Here is an 18,121-nt window from a genome sequence, read left to right as displayed (position 1 = left end):
AGGTAAATATAGGGCTTCAAAAAGACATAATATATTGATTATTTCAAATCTGGATATTTATTTATTTTTAAAGGTTTTATTTCATTATTTGACAGAGAGAGATCACAAGTAGGCAGAGAGGCAGGCAGAGAAAAAGGGGGAAGCAGGCTCCCTTCTGAGCAGAGAGCCCGTTAAATCTGGATATTTAAAGTAACGATATTATTTATTAGTAGTTATGTTATTTAAGTAATTATTTTTGGACTGTTGATGGATAAAAAATAAGCTTATCCTTTATATTTTGGCCTTGAATAATTCTATAACAGATTTATTGGGATATAATTCACATAAAATTCATTCTCTGTAAGTGTACAACTCAGTAACTTTATTCAGTTTACAGAGAGATGTACAACCATCACTACTATCTAATTTCAGAACATTTTCATCACCACAAAAAGAAATCCCATATACATTTACTGCCATTCCCCATCCTTTCCTATCCGCAGCACCTGGGTCACTACTAACATACTTTCTGTTTCTATGGATTTGCCTATTCTATGCATTTCACATAAGGTGGAATTATACAGTAAGTGACCTTTTGTAACTGGCTTTCCTTCACTTAGGATAATGTTTTCAATATTCATCCATGATAGCATTTATTTCTAGGCAGCTTTTAATTTGAAAAAATAATTAGTTAAAAAGATTCTAAATTAAGTTAATTTTACTTAATCTTTGTGACAGCCTACTTAACTCTTTTGACCTATACAGGCTCTCCTAATTTATTTTAAGCTGTGCACAAAGGACAAAGCTACTGGAAGTTTAAAACTGGTCAACTGATGAACACTTACTGAGCATCTGCTATGTGCATGGCACAGGGCTTGGCCCTTTAGAACACTGCTATCCAAAAGAAATATAAGTCAGAGTAATTCTATTTGCTTATATTTTTAATACTATAGTTGACACACAATGTTATAATAGTTTCAGATATATGACTTAATGATTTGACAAGTTTATACATTATGCTATGTTCATCACAAGTATAGCTACCATCTGTCCCATTACATTGCTTATTAAAGTACCACTATAGTCATGGTAATTTTAAATTGTTGAGTACCCACACTTAAAGCAAAAAGAAATAGGTAGCATTAACTTTAATAATATATTTCATTTAATCCACTATATCCAAATATTATTATTTTAATACATAATCAATATTTTATTTTTTTCTATACTAAGTCTTTTAATCTGGTAAGTATTTTAAACTTATAGTACATCTCAATTGAGACTAGTGTATTTTAGGTGATCAAAAGCTAAATGTGACTAGTGGTTACTGTATTAGTGCAATCCTAAAATACAGAAAGAAGTACAGGAAATTCTTTTTCCAACTCCTTATTTTAGTCCTCAACTTATTTATCATTCTCCAGTGAATGCCCAGACCTTACATACTGATATCTGTTACCTCTCATTTGTTAAGAAGGCAATTACTATTTCAGCAATTCTAGGCAATACATCAGTATCAAATAAATGTTTTAAACAATAAGTGCCATTAGAATTTGAAAAAGTCAGGAAGTTGCAGCATAAATACCTTAATTGACCAATGCATCATCGACAAGGTACAATTATAAAGAAATGGTCTTCAGTAAAAAGCACACCAAATATAAATTTTGCTTGGGAATAAAGTATTAGATAGTTACGATAAAGAACTGTTCTGGTCTACTTGGCAGTGACAGGATGGTTGTAGCACAGTCCATCAAGCCCTGAAAAATCTACAAAAGGGTTTCCTATGTTCTCCACATTGCTCAGCTGTGGGGATGTAGATGTACAACCAATGTCCTGTCTTTACACAGCAGGCCTCTGGAGCACTGGGGAATGGGAAAGCCACAAGGTACAACAGCATACTGGGCTGGGAAAGCAATGTCTAGCTCAACTTTCCTGGGAAGACAGAAGGAAGAAAGCAGACAGCTCTTTTTGCCTTTCCCATTCTTCTCTTTTAAGCCAAATCTAACCTGAGAAAAAAACTAATCTAGGAAGATGGTTGTCCCAACCTTAAAGGCTACTACAATATAGAAAACCTTCCATACGAGGCCACAAAGAACTTATGTAGTTTCTCAATTTGGATCCTGATTATGCAGTAATAAATATCTGAATCACTGCCTAAAATTGTTTAGTTACTTCAGTGGCAGAGCCACTAAATTCCTCTCAGGGGTCCTCAGAATATTCTAATTACAAAGTTTACTCTCTTTGTCGTCTTCTAGTGTCTTGCTACTTTACAGTAGCAAGAACTTACCACCACTAGTAAAGCTTTTCTTGGGGGTTCTTCCTCCTCCAGAATGTGGAGCACAAGTCATCTACCTCATTCACCTGGCACTTCATCACGGGCTGGGATTTTTTGGTTTTGTTTTTAAGAGTTTATTTATTTATTTGAGAGTGAGAGAGCACAAGCAGGAGTAGGGGCAAAGGAGAGGGGGAAGCAGGCTTTCCGCTGAGTAAGGAGCGAGATGTGGGGCTCAATCCCAGGACCCTGGAATCATGACCTGAGCCAAAGGTAGATGCTTAACAGACTGGGCCACCCAGGTGCCCCCTTTTGTGGGCTGTTTTTATAGCATTCATTTCTTCTAACGAGATCTTGAATGATTAAATTTTATCTTGTATTTTTTAGTAAGTTTTGTCTCTTCAATTAGTCTGAATCTTGTGTTCCTTTTTTAAAAAGACTTCATTTATTTAACAGAGAGAGCATGAGCAGGGGTAGAACCAGAGGGGGAGGGAGAGAGAATGTGAAGCAGACTCCATGCTGAGTGCAGAGCCCAATGAGGGACTTGATCCCACAACTATGAAATCACGACCTGAGCCAAACCAGGAGCTGGATGCTTAACTGACTAAGCCACCCAGGCACCCCATGTTCATCTTTTTGATTACCTCCCCAATGCCTTGAACATAGTAAATCATCAGTAACTATTCGTTCATTTGATTCTTTCTTTTGTCTCCTTTCTCTTCTAGTCTTTCACCTTCTCTTGAGAAGGCTGGGCATGTTCTAGCCCATCTTCCTTGAGAGGAACTGAAGTGGGATTAGCACGATGGGGCACCTGGGCGGCTCAGTCAATGAGGTGTGTGACTCTCAGTTTGGACTCAGGTCACGATTTAATGGATCATAGGATCAAGCCCACCCTGGGCTCCCTGTTCAGCAGGGAGTCTGCTCCAGGAGTCTTTTCCTCTGCTCCTCCCCCAACTTGCTCACTTGTGCTTTCTAAAATAAATAAACAAATAAATAAATCTTTTAAAAGTGGGGTTAGCACCATTTCCTCCTACTGGGAGAACCCCCTGGCAAGCAGTGACTGGATTTACATAATTAACCATGGTTTACATAATTAACTACTAATTATTTACCTTCTGCTAAGCTATAAACTGAAGAGACTCAGGTCTCTACGACAGGTATATTAATCTAACACTATCACTCAATTAAAGTGTTTTCTATTTTATAGCTCTATCTGATCCCTATATAAAAAGGGAAGAAGAAATTAGGCACATGAGAAGATTCTTTCATCAATTACAGGTACGTTTTTATTACTTTTTTTTAAATTCAATATCATCTTCATTTTGCTGTCTTGGAATCTGGAATTTGGAATTTGTTATTTTGCTTCATTCTTTTGACAAATATTGAGCACTCATTATGTATTAAGAGTTTCCTTGGGACATATGAGAGAATTAAAAAAGGTACAATTCATAAACCTTATATATTCTTATAGATATCTTCTGTATCATTTATACTTCATGCAATAAGGCTTCTTTTGACAAATACTGTTACTGAATCACATCTTCATGAACAGAGGTAGTGATATATATATTAGTTACTGAAAAAAATCTAAAGATCCGAGGTACCTGGGTGGCTCAGTCGGTTAAGTATCTGACTCTTGATTTCAGCTTAGGTCATGATTCCAGGATCATGAGATTGAGTTCTGTGTCAGGCTCTGTGCCTCCATGGAGCCTGCTTAGGATTCTTTCTCTCCCTCTCCCCCCTGCCCCTCCCCTCTTTCTCTGGAAAGAAAGAAAGGAAGAAAGGAAGGAAGGAAGATTAAAGGGAACAGAAACTAAATATTAATGACTTCAGCAATTCACCTTTTTATTGAGTGTACTACTCAATAAAAACTGAAAAGCCTGTAGATGCCTGATAAGAAATGCAAAGTAACTCTAGGAAGTAAAGAAGTTTTTATCTTCCATGGACAGAGAGAATAAGTAAAAGTAGCATGGCTGCTACTGAACTATTCACTTCTCTACAGAATAGACAGATGTGGACAGTTTTGAGAGAAGGAAAATGATTTCAAATATGAAGAGGAAAAAAAAATCCCCAATTAAAATGGAATGACGGCTAAAACATCATATCTCAAGAAGAATAAGGGCCAGGAATATCTGTAGTATGGAGATACCAAAAAGAGGAAGATGAAGGTAGAACAGGGAAGGACCCGGAAGTGCGAAACAGAACCACTACAGATTGTCAACATGGCAACAGGCCTAAAAGTCTTTGGCAGAACTTTATAGGAGGTAAACCTTATAGTAATGACAATATCAAATAGGTCATACTTAAAACTGATATGGTAAGTAGCAAGTTTTAAGTTTTGTTTTTTAAGATTTTTTTAAAAATTTATTTGATAGACAGAGATCACAAGGAGGCAGAGAGGCAGGCAGAGAGAGAGGGGGAAGCAGGCTCCCTGCGGAGCAGAGAGCCCAATGCAGGGCTCAGTCCCAGGACCCCGAGATCATGACCTAAGCCGAAGGCAGAGGCTTAACCCACTGAGCCACCCAGGTGCCCCGCAAGATTTAAGTTTTAAATAAGCTAAGCTTTACAGCTAAAACAAACAAAAAAATGGAGCCTAGTCCTATTAATAAAGCCCAGAGACTCCAATAGATTTTCAAAGCATATAAAAAATATTCAACCCCTTACCTTTAGGGAAGTCAGTTGATCTGCCCACATTTCTATTATAGGAATAAGATGCTCAAATCCACAATCCTGAACAAGATCTTTATTAAAATGTTGGGTTCCTCCTTTGCTCTGTTTATAAATTATTACTGGAGCTCTTGGATTGTGAACAATTGAATTGATGCTATTCAGAACCTAAAAAAAAAAAAAAAAAAAGACCATGGTTTTAGGTTGAAATGTTTATCACAGTCTTATCAAAGTGATTTAGGTTAAGGGAGTGCTTTATATGTCAATGTATCATCATTTTCAGAATTAACTTTAGGCATTAAGAAGTTCTTTAATAAGACTGACACTTGTAATGTTTCGGAAATATAGCAGTTTTATCAACAAAATAAAACATATAAGTTCTAATGAGAACCAGAGACTTCAAAGAAAAGCTAAAATGCATTTTCAAATGATTTCGACTTTAAAGTAGATTATGCATGACCTATTATAATCCACACAGGGAAAAATAATCATCAGTACATCTTTAGCTAGAGTCTCACATTTCTCTAATTCTATCTCCTCATATTTAAGCTAAATCAGATGGTGAAAGGGGGCATTTCCTATTGTTTCATAACCTCAGTTAAAGTTCAAGGACAATGAAAAATAAAGTCCAACACATTATATACATTATATATATTATATTATATATATATTATATACATTATATGTAATATATATATATTCCAATTCTGGAAACCCCAGACCCAATTCAGAGAACTAATCCATAAAATGCTGTTTCTCTACACCACTCTCAGTATCAAAATCTGTATTATTAAGGTTCTACAGAGAAACAGGAGCAATGTGTATGTATATAAATATATCTAAAAAGACTTATTATATAAGGAATTAGCTCACACAATTATTGAAGCAGGTAAGTCCCAATGTCTGCAACAGGCAAGCTGGAGACCTAAGCGAGCCAGTGGAGCAGTTCTAGCCTGAATGCCCACAGGCTTGAGACCCAGGAAGAGTCAGTGCCTCAGCTCAAGTATGAAGGCAGAAAAAAACCGATGTCCCAGCTCAAAGGAAGTCAGGCAAGTGGAGCTCCCTCTTACTCATCCTGTTTTAGGTAGGTCTTCAAATGAGAATCGTGCACATTAGGGAACGATTCACATTACGGAAGGCAATCTCCTTTACCCAGTCTGCCAAATCAAATGTTAATCTCATCCATAAATGCCCTCACAGACATATTCAGAATAATGTTTGACCAAGTACCTGGACACCCTGTGGCCCAGTCAAGATGATACATAAAATGAACCATCACAAATACCCACAGAATCTCTACCTAGATTTAACAATCGTTAACATTTTCCCATATTTGCTCACTTAGCTCAACTTTCTAAAGAAAAAACATGATAAAACTTTATCCTCAAATACTTAAGTATGCACTTCTTAAAAGTAAGCATATTCTCCTACAAAATCCTAAAACCATTATTATACATAAGAAATTTAACAGTAATTAGGGGCTCCTGGGTGGCTCAGTCAATTAAGCATCTGCCTTTGGCTCAGGTCACGATCCCAGGGTTCTGGGATCGAGCCCTGCATGGGGCTCCCAGCTCAACAGGGAGCCCACTTCTCCCTCTCCCTCTGCCACTCCCCCTGCTTGTGCTCTCTTACTTTCTCTCTCAAATAAATAAAATCTTAAAAAAAAAAAAGAAAGAAAAATTTAACAGTAATTGCCTAATATCATCAATGCCTGGAGTAAAACTTAAGTATCTTAATATGTTTATTATGTGACTCTAACCCCTCTGCCAAAAGCCAGGAGTTCTACCAAGGAGAGGAAACAAAGACCCAAAACAGCAAGTATAAACAAAGTAGAGTAATTTCCTTATTTACCACCATCAAGCCCAGACCGTTTAAGAAACAGCTATTTAAGTATAAAAACAAGACACTATATTGATCTCAAATCTTTGTCCCTACTCATACTTCAAGCTATAACTCACAGGTTTCCTGGTACTAAGATACCAGATGTTTACTGAGGAGCTTGTTTTGAGTTCAAAAGAATATTTCAACATTTTCTTCTCTTGTACTTAAACATATTTTAATGGAAAAATCAATTCTCCTCCACAGAATTATTAATGACAGCAGAGCATATTCTTATGACTTGACCACAATCAGATGACTGGCAGCAAAATATATATTAACAGTGAGGAAACAGTAAAATGACAATTATAAGAGAGATGGGAATTTAAAAAACAACAACTCAAAAATAGGTCTTATCTATTCAGAAAGTTTGTAGATACTGATAAACTCTTGCTATGGATAAAAACTGTATCTTAAGAGTAACCATTAGACAAGTAGAAAAGAATTAAGATGACAGATGTCCTAAGTACTTGAAGAGAAAAAAAGACAAATCTCAACCTAGCAAATGCCAAGTAAAGAACAAAACCAAAAACCATATATAGAAAACAGAAAAATGTCAGGAATAAAAGCAGATATATGAGTTGGTCTCAATATCCACGAATGGTTTAATTAACTTGTTAAAGGTCAAAGCCTCTCAAATTTAATCTAAGAAATAAGATGAAATAAAAGAAATTCAGTTATATGCTAGGTACAAGAGAGTTATCAAAACAAAACAAAAAATCAGTTTACAGAAAAATGCCTGGAAATAAAATCAACTCAGATATACATGAAGAACCAGCAACAATTAGTTAGAAAATGTAATGGAAAAAATGATGCTATTCGCAATAGAAATAAAAATTATAAGATACCTAGGAAATAAACCTAATAAAAATACTCAAGAGCTAAACTTAAAAATATATAAAACTTTACTAAGGCTATAAAGGAAGGCCCACATAAAATTAGGGACATATTTCTGAGTGAGATGATTCAAAACTACAAAGGTGTCACCTTTCCAAATATTAATCTAAAAAATCAATCCAATTATAGTTCATCTCAATAGGATCTGTTTTTGATTTTGACAAATTGTTCATCCAGAAGAATAAATAGCAAAGGAAAAATATTTACAAGAACAATGACAAGATTCTTACCCTAAAGAGTATCAAAACCTACTACAAAATGACAGTTAAAAGAATATGGAAATAGTATAAAAAATGGAACAGACCAGAGAGTCTAGACACAAACATATGTATATGAGTAGAAATGATAGAAGTTTCTAGAAGCAAGACAAGGCTATTACTGAGTGAAGCAAGGATGATGGCCAGGGGCTTTAGCTAATTGAAGAATACAGGCCTCTATGTGACAGGGGAGAGGCATAATTCTGCCCTGACTACGCAGGATTTGTTGTCAGATTCTGTGGCTTTTGGCTCAGTGGTTTAGGCCACTGCCTTTGGCTCAGGTCATGATCTCAGGGTCCTGGGATCGAGTCCCGCATCGGGCTCTCTGCTCGGCGGGGAGCCTGCTTCCCTCTCACTCTCTCTGCTTGCCTCTCTGCCTACTTGTGATCTCTCTCTGTCAAATAAATAAATAAAATCTTTAAAAAAAAAAAAAGAGAGAAGCTTAGAAATAAGCTTAGAATTAAGAACTTAATAAAAATCTTAATTTTTATTTTTTCAAGATTTTTTTTTAATTTGATAGACAGAGATCACAAGTAGGCAGAGAGGCAGGCAGAGAGAAAGAGGGGGAAGCAGACTCCCCACTGAGCAGAGAGCCTGATGTGGGGCTCAATCCCAGGACCCTGAGATCATGACCCGAGCCAAAGGCAGAGGCTTGGGTTACTGAGCCACCCAGGTGCCCCCCAAAATCTTAATTTTTAAAATATTGGTAATTAATTCAAAGTATAAAAAGCCCTGTGTGGGTCCAATAAAATATGAGCATAGGTCTAGTTCAGTCAGTAAACAGCCAGGATTAATCACTCATCTATCCAATAAATGGTCTATAAAACCAGTAAGGTTAGATCTCTACAACATGCCACATAGAAAATTAAAGTTCAGATGGACTAAATATCTAAATAAAAACAAAGCATGGGTGGCTCAGTGGGTTAAAGCCTCTGCCTTTGGCTCAGGTCATGATCTGGGATCAAGCCCCGCATCGGGCTCTCTGCCCGATTTTTTAAAAATTTTTTCAAAAATAAAAGATTTTTAAAAATAAATGGAAACAAATGAAAATGAAAACCCAATGGTCCAAAATCTTTGGGATGGAGCAAAAGCAATCTAAGAGGGAAGTATATAGCAATACAGGCCTACCTCAAGAAGCAAGAAAAATCTCAAACACTTTACATGTAAAGGAGCTAGAAAAAGAACAAATGAACACTGAAGCCTGGAAAAGGAAGGAAATAATAAAGATTAGAGCAGAAATAAATGATATAGAAACTAAAAAACAATAGCACAGATCAATGAAACTAGCACAGATAATGAAACCAGGAGCTGGTTCTTCGAAAAGAGCAACAAAATTGGTAAACCTCCGGTCAGGCTTATCAAAAAGAAAAGAGAAAGGACCCAAATAAATAAAATCACAAATGAGAGAGAAGTAACAACCAACACCACAGAAACACAATTATAAGAGAACATTATGAAAAACTATAAGCCAATAAATTAGACAACCTAGAAGAAATGGATTCCCAGAAACATTACCAAAACTGAAACAAGAAGAAATAGAAAACTTGAACAGATTGATAGCCAGAAAATAAAATGAATTAGTAATCAAAAACTCCCAGAAACCCAAAGACTAGGACCAGATGGCTTCATACGTGAATCCTACCAAATATTCAAAGAAGAGTTAATACGTGTTTTTCTCAAACTTTTCCAAAAAATAGAAAAGGACGGGAAACTTCTAAATTCATTCGATGAGGCCAGCATTACCCTGATAGCAAAACCAGATAAAGACACCACACGAGGGGCGCCTGGGTGGCTCAGTGGTTTAAGCCGCTGCTTTCGGCTCAGGTCATGATCTCAGGGTCCTGGGATCGAGTCCCACGTCGGGCTCTCTGCACTGAAGGGAGCCTGCTTCCCTCTCACTCTCTCTGCCTGCCTCTCTGCCTACTTGTGATCTCTCTCTGTCAAAATTAATAAATAAAATCTTAAAAAAAAAAAAAAAAGACACCACACGAAAAAAAGAGAACAGACCAATATCGCTGACGAACATAGATGCAAAAATTCTCAAAAAAATACTAGCATAAGAATCCAATGATACAATTTATCATTCGGATAATCCAAACAATCCCACAATCCAACAATCCCACAATCAAGTGGGATTTATTCCTGGGTTGCAAGTGTGGTTTATTATTTGCAAATCAATCAACATGATACATCCCATTAATAAGAAGAAAGGATAAGAACCATATGATCATTTCAACAGAGGCAGAAAAAGCATTTGACAAAGTACAATATCCATTCATGATAAAAAGCCTCAACAAAGTAGGTTTAGAGGGAAAATATCGCAACACAGTAAAGACCACATATGAAAATCCCACAGCTAATACCTAAATGGGAAAAAACTGAGAGCTTTTCCTCTATAGGCATGAACAAGAGAGAGATGTTCACTCCTACCACTTTTATTTAACATAGTACTGGAAGTCCTAGCCATAGCAGTCAGATAACAAAAGAAATAAAAGGCATTCAAATCAGCAAGGAAGAAGTGAAATTTTCACTATTTGCAGATGGCATGATATTATACATAGAAACTAACTAACTAACTGGGAGAATCCTCCAAAAAACTGCTGGAACTAATAAATGAATTCAGCAGAGTCTCAGGATACAAAATCAATGTGCAGAAATCTATTACATTTCTATATACTAACAACGAAGCAGCCCCGAAGGAGAAATTAAGAAAACAATCCCATTTGCAGGGGCACCTTGGGTGGCTCAATTGGTTAAGTGGCTGTCTTCAGCTCAGGTCATGATCTCAGGGTCCTGAAATTGAGCCCCACATAGGACTCCCTGATCAGTGGGGTGTCTGCTTCTCCCTCTTCCCTTCCTCCCTGTTCATGCTCTCTCTCTCAAATAAATAAAAATTAAAAAAAAAAAAAAAAAGGAGGGAGGGAAGGAAGGAAGGAAGGAAAGGATGGAGCGAGGGAAGGATAATTCCATTTAACCCACTGAGGCACCAGGCAGGCGAGGGATAATTCCATTTAAAATTGCACCAAAACAATTAAGATACCTAGGAATGAACCTATCCAAAGAGGTTTAAGACCCATACTCCGAAAACTATAAAATACTGATGAAAGAAACTGAAGATGACAACAAGAAATACAAAGACATTCCATACTAGTGGAATGTTAGAACAAATACTGTTACGCAATACACAAAAGTAAATTCAAAATGGATTAAAGACCTAAATGCAAGACCTGAAACCATAAAAATCCTAGAAAAGAATATAGGCAATAACTTCTCTGACATTAGCTGTAGCAACTTCTGCCTAGATACATCTCCTGAGGTAAGAGAAATATAAAAGCAAAAATAAACTATTGGGACCAGTTCAAAATAAAAAGCTTCTGCACAGTGAAGGAAACAATCAACAAAACTAAAAGGCAACCTAGAGAATGGGAGAAGACATTTGCAAATGACATATCTAATAAAGGGACAGATCCAAAATATATAAAGACCTTATACAACTCAATACCCAAAAACAACCTAATTAAAAAGTGGGCAGGATGTGGGGGCAATTTGGCTGTGACATCTGTCACCCCACTGATCGCCGGGGTTGATTCAGCTGATCTGGCTGGCTAGGCAAGTGTCCCCTTCCTCTCTCACCACACCACTCGTTGTGCATCCCTCCCCAAGCTGCAGGTTCAGTCAAAGAGTGCAACCTGCCCCAATAGAGGAGGACTATTCTTCACTCAAGGGTATACGAGTAGCTGTGTTCCCCTGCTAGAGCCGCCAAACAAGCTCTCAAAGTCCATTTGTGGGTAAATATAAGGTAGTAAAGCATTTAAGACTCTAGACCACATCCAGATATGGCCCTGTATGTGGCACTCTGCTTTTCTTTAAAAAAAAATAGGGGGGGGGGATGCAGAAGACATGAATAGACATTTTTCCAAAGAAGACATACAGATAGCTAACATACACATGAAAAGATGCTCAACGTCACTTACCATCAGGGAAATGCAAGTCAAAACTAGAAGGAGATATCACCTCACACCTGTGAGAATGGCTAAAAGCAACCACACAAGAAACAAAAGGTGTAGGCAAGGATGTGGAGAAAAAGAAACTCTCGTGCACTGCTGGTGGGAATGCAAACTGGTAAAGCCACTCTGGAAGACAGTATGGAGATTGCCCAAGAAGTTAAAAATAGAAGTACCCTATGGTCCAACAATCACGCTACTAGGTATTTACCCAAAGAATACAAAAATACTAATTCAAAGGGATACATGCATCTTGATGTTTATAGCAGCATTATTTACAATAGCCAAATTACAGAAAACAGCCTATGAATGGATAAACATGTGGTATGTATGTATATATATGTATGTATATACACATATACATGTGTACACACACACCACACACACATGCACAATGGAATATTACTCAACCATAAAAAGAACAAAATTTTGTCATTTGCAATGATACAAATGGAGCTAGAAAGTATTATGCTAAGTGAACTAAGTCAGAGAAAGACAAACACCACATGATTTCATTCATGTGTGAAATTTAAGAAAGACAACATGGGCACCTGGCTGGTTCAGTCAGTGGAGTATGTGTTGATCTCAGGGTAGCAAGTAAAGATTACTTAAAAATGTAAAAAAAAATTTTTTTTCATTAAAGAAAAAGAAACAGGGGAACCTGGGTAGCTCAGTGGGTTAAAGCCTCTGCCTTCAGCTCAGGTCATGATCCCAGGGTCCTGGGATCGAGCCCCGCATCGGGCTCTCCACTCAGTGGGGAGCCTGCTTCCCCCCTCTCTCTCTGCCTACCTCTGTCTGTCTCTTGTGATCTCTGTCAAATAAATAAACAAAATCTTAAAAAAAAAATAATAAAGGAAAAGAAAACAAAAGAGGGGAAAAAACTACAAAGAACAAATTGATGGTTACCAGAAGGGAGATGGGGGGGAAATGGGTGAAATAGGTGATGGGGATTAAGGAGTGCACTTATTGTGATGGGCACCAGGTGTTGATTGCATGGAAGTGTTGAATCACTATAGTGTACACCTGAAACTAATACTATACTGTATGTTAACTAACTGGAATTTAAATAAAAAGTTAAAGCAGAGAGAGTCAAGTATCATATGGTTTCACTTATTTGTGGAGCATAACAAATAACATGGAGTACATGGGGAGATGGAGAGGAGAAGGGAGTTGAGGGAAACTGGAAGGGGAAGTGAACCATGAGAGACTATGGACTCTGAAAAACAACCTGAGGGTCTTGAAGGGGCGGGGGGTGGGAGGTTGGGGGAACAAAGTGGTGGGTATTAGGGAGGGCACGTATTGCATGGAGCACTGGGTGTGGTGCAAAAACAATGAATTCTGTTACGCAGAAAAGAAATTTTTAAAAAATAATAATAAATAAATACCATAAAAATTAAAAAAAAGAAAGAAACTAACTAACTAACTAAAGTTCACTACAAATAACCAGTCTCTGCCAGTTGTTCAATACCTGAAAGTATCTCTGGTCAATTAGGGCCTGCTGCTGGTTATCTTTGCTGGATCCATCCAGTTTCTCTGGCTCCTCTGCCTTTTTTTGACGGAAAAGATTCTGTAATCTAAAGGGGGAAAAAAATAAATCAAGACAATATAAAATACTTTCCTAGACACTGGATTAAGACAACAAATGAGTCAATGATTCGGCTACTCTCCAACATCTTTAATTTTTTAAAGATTTATTTGAGACAGTGCTCGCTTCAGCAGCACATATACTAAAAAAAAGATTTATTTGAGACAGACTGCACATGAGTAGGGGGCGGAGTGAGGAAATGGGCAGGAGAGGGGGTGGAGAAAATCTCAAGCAGACTTCCCCAATAAAGGCAGAGCTGACACAGAACTTAATCCCATGACCCCAAGATCATGACCCAAGCCAAAATCAAGAGTCAGACACTCAATTCACTGAGCCACCCAGGCACCCCAACCCTCCAAAAGTTTTGTGTCATTTTACATATATATTTATGTGTACATACACACACACACAAATTTTTTTAAATTTAATTCTGTTAGTCATATGGTCACCGGAAAACAAGAATATCCCCTCAATAGACCACAAATTAGAAGAAATCACTGAAAACAAAAGGGATCACAGTGAAGAAGTAAGTTCTAACCTCTCCCCAACACTTGCAAAAAGTAGAACAGAAAAGAACTACAGCAAAAGATGAAACTTCCAAGGTACTGAGATTGGAGGAGGCTATAGGTAAAGGGAGCAAGGAGCAATGGTCAGGGCAATTTTTTTGTTCACTGTAGCAGCAAGAACTAGACAGTATGGTCCTTCCTTCTTCATACTCCATTTGTACCAAAGATCAAACAACAGTGATGCCTGGGCTAGTCAAGAGGGCATGGAAACCCAAGAGACCACTGTTCCAGGTGGCTCCCAGAAATCTGAGGGAGTTTCTTTGCCTAGAAACCTATGTACAAGTCTATCTACCTAGTGGCAAACCCTTTCCCTTCACCAAATATCTCTTAAGTCAGGCTGTACTAAACATTCTCCTCCCACCCACCACCATGCCTTTGGGAAAAAGTAGTCTTTATTAAAACCTACTTCAAATTAACCACATTAAATTTGAATATGTCTATCAGTTTCCTGCAGAACCCAGACCCATTAAATCCATTCCGTGACTCATTAATGAGTTTGACCTGCTGTTTCTAAAACAGAATAGCAACATTCCAGGGCACTTGTGGCTCAGTCAGTTAAGTGTCAAACTCTTGATCTCAGCTCAGGTCTTGATCTCGGGGCTGTGAGTTTAAGCCTTGAGCTGGGCTCCACACTCCTCATAGAGCCTTCTTAAAAAAAAAGCAATAGTCCATCATGTCCTTTGCCTGCTAAAAAACAAATCAATGGTGGGGCACCTGAGTGCCTCAGTTGGTTAAGCATTGGACTCTTAGTTTCAGCAGAGGTCTTGATCTCAGGATCTTGAGATCAATCCCCGCATGGGCTCTGTGCCCAGCGGGGAGTCTGCTCCTCTCCCTCTCCCTGCTTCTCTCTCAAATAAATAAATCTTAATCTACACCAGTCATATGTATTACCCTTGATCTTCACTCTATTGTTTTTCTCTGCTCTCTGATGAGTGTATGTCAAAAACAAATTAATATTAGTAAGTGGAATTAATTCTAGGTAAAAAGTCAATCTCCTTCATCCAGTAGATATAAAGACCTCACAACCCATTTTCCTTTTTTTTTTTTTTTAATATTTATTTATTTGACAGACAGAGAGCATGAGAGAGGGAGCACAACCAAGGGGAGCTGCAGAGGGAGCGACAGAAGCAGGCTCTCTGCTCAGTGGGAGCCCAACGTGGGGCTTGATCCCTGGACCCTGGGATCATGACCTTAGCCAAAGGCAGTTGCTTAACCAACTGAGCCACCCAGGTGTCCCTCACAATCCATTTTCCACCTCACTTCCCATCTCTTTACCAAATTCATATACTTTACAGTTTGGCTGAAGGCAGTGCCAGGAGCATATTATCTAGAATACAAACAGGAGATAGAAAAGCCAATATGCTCTCTAATGGGAATACAAGTAAACTGCTATACCTGAATTTAAGTGTAAGTTAACCTTTCACTCAGGTTAACTGTTTACAAATCTGATTAATAAATATTATGCTATGGATATACAACATTTAGCTATCAGTATAGTAACCTAAATATAAAATTGTATGTACAACTTACAGTCACTCTGGGAAATGATACGTGATTCAATTAACTAGATGAATAAAGACATACCCTCATTTAATAATGACAATAATCAACTTATATTAGGAACCTGATGATGAAGATAATTGTATTCATTGAGAACATTCTCTATGAAGAACTCTTTTAAGCACTTCACACTGTAAAAGAAGATTTCAAAATAGAATGAGCAAACCTAGCTAAGAGTCTCTTAAAATAGGTAAGGAGGCCATTCAGGAGGAGGATTTTATGCATATCCTCATAGGAAGAAACTAAATTTAAAATAATTTTCAGCCTCAACTGACAGAATGGGAGAAGATATTTGCAAACGACATATCAGATAAAGGGCTAGTATCGAAAATCTATAAAGAACTTACCAAACTCAACACCCAAAGAACAAGTCATCCAACCAAGAGATGGGCAGAGGACATGAACAGACATTTCTGCAAAGAAGACATCCAGATGGCCAACAGACACATGAAAAAGTGCTCCACATCACTCGACATCAGGGAAATACAAATTAAAACCACAAGGTGATACCACCTCACTCCAGTCAGAATGGCTAAAATTAACAAGTCAGGAAATGACAGACACTGGCAAGGATGTGGAGAAAGGGGGACCCTCCTATACTGTCGGTGGGAATGCAAACTGATGCAGCCACTCTGGAAAACAGCATGGAGGTTCCTCAAAAAGTTGAAAATAGAGCTACCCTATGACCCAGCAATCGCACTACTGGGTATTTACCCTAAAGATACAAACACAGTGATCTGAAGGGGCACGTGCACCCGAATGTTTATAGCAGCAATGTCCACAATAGCCAAACTATGGAAAGAACCTAGATGCCCATCAACAGATGAATGGATAAAGAAGATGTGGTATATATATACCATGGAATACTATGAAGCCATCCAAAGAAATGAAATCTTGCCATTTGCAATGACATGGATGGAACTAGAGGGTATTATGCTGAGCGAAAAAAGCCAATCAGAGAAAGACAATTATATGGTCTCCCTGATATGAGGAATTTGAGAGGCAGAGTGGGGGGTTTGAGGGGTAGGGGAGGAAAAAATGAAACAAGATGGGATCAGGAGGGAGACAAACCATAAGAGACTCTTAATCTAACGAAACAAACTGAGGGTTGTTGGGGGGGAGCAGGGGGCGGGCGGGTGGAGGTATGGAGAGGATGGTGGGGTTATGGACATTGGGGAGGGTTATGTGCTATGGTGAGTGCTGTGAAGTGCATAAGCCTGATGATTCACAGACCTATACCCCTGGGGTAAATAATACATTATATGTTAATAAAATAAAATAATTAGAAAAAAATCTTTTTTCAGCCAGCTGTGTCTGGATTCTAACTTCCTCCTCACCACGACACCTAAATTGTTCACATTCTATACTTCAAAAGGAACCAATGAGATTTGTATTTGGGCAAGTTTCAATACTTCATATGCATATTAAATTAACTCAACCCAGTTAACCTAGTTTCAATCAGTTCTGTACAGAGGACCTAAATGAGAATGGCACTTATTACCTTTTACCTTTATTATTCTGCCTCCTCTCTGTCTCCCTCAAAACACAATTCAGGTTTCTACCTGAATCTGTCTCCCAGATTGCAATTCTAATTGCCCAGATCAGTATCTGTTTAAATTTTCAGTCAATTCCTTCTTGGTTGACAACATGTATACATTTAATCTCATTGTTTTTCTAAGTTTACAGAAGATGAGGATTAGTGAAAGCTAGGGACTCATGGGATATTGACCTTTGGTTTGCCTGGCCTCACAATACATATCAGCCAAAGCCCAATATTCCTGAACACTTTGTATTCTGCAAAACCACACAGGTAAAAATAACAGAGCTCAGTGTTAGAAATCAGTCTACATAAAATTGGTGCAGCTTGTAACCAGAGAACTACCAACAGGCAGTCCCTCAGGAGGTAAGTTAGACAACCCTAGTATATCTATAGGTTGCTTCAGGGGATATTAAAAAAGACCACAGAGCAGAAATATTGGCTTGAGAATGCCAAGACTACAAAGATGGAAATAGATCCAACTCCAGGCTGAAGAAGCTGAGGCTAAAACAGGTAAGGGAAGAAGGGCAACTTGCCTCCAGTCTGGAGTCTAATGGTGAGGGTCAAGGAGGGACCCCTGGGTGCAGCCTCTCATTTAAACTTTCTTAAAATAGAACTGAAAGGGCAGTTGCCTATGTACTAACAAAGGTTTTCCCCTTGCTGAAAGCTGTAATACTACTGCTATTCTAATTCCTTGTACCTAGGAAAAATCATGTGAACAATGTAATGTCTATTTTATATTACTAATCATTCCCTAATTTCTCAATTGCATATGATTTCATTGAGGTTTCAGAAATGTGTTTTAGCAGTATAGGCTGTACTCAGAAATATGTTAGGGTTGTTCTCTCATCTCCAGAGCAGTGAGCAGGGACTAAAGGCCATAAAAATCCCCTAAGAGTAGCTAATGGATTCTTTACATACT

The 18,121-nt window shown here is 37.9% G+C and overlaps 1 protein-coding gene across 10 annotated transcripts in view; it reads right to left on the bottom strand.

The window, feature by feature from the left end:
* Positions 1 to 18,121, bottom strand: part of CEP70 (centrosomal protein 70) — a 128,870-nt gene that overhangs the window by 31,835 nt on the left and 78,914 nt on the right. For all 10 annotated transcript variants that reach the window (XM_046001372.1, XM_046001378.1, XM_046001375.1 and 7 more), the window contains 2 exons: positions 13,420 to 13,525; positions 4,913 to 5,083 (listed from right to left, as the gene is read on the bottom strand). In XM_046001372.1, the coding sequence (XP_045857328.1) occupies positions 4,913 to 5,083; positions 13,420 to 13,525 (277 nt within the window). The remainder of the gene's footprint in view (positions 1 to 4,912; positions 5,084 to 13,419; positions 13,526 to 18,121) is intronic.

Source organism: Meles meles, chromosome 4, assembly GCF_922984935.1.
Source record: "Meles meles chromosome 4, mMelMel3.1 paternal haplotype, whole genome shotgun sequence".
NCBI lineage: Eukaryota > Metazoa > Chordata > Mammalia > Carnivora > Mustelidae > Meles > Meles meles.
The sequence above is the reverse complement of the archived record's forward strand: the minus strand, read 5'-3'. Positions and strand labels throughout refer to the sequence as shown.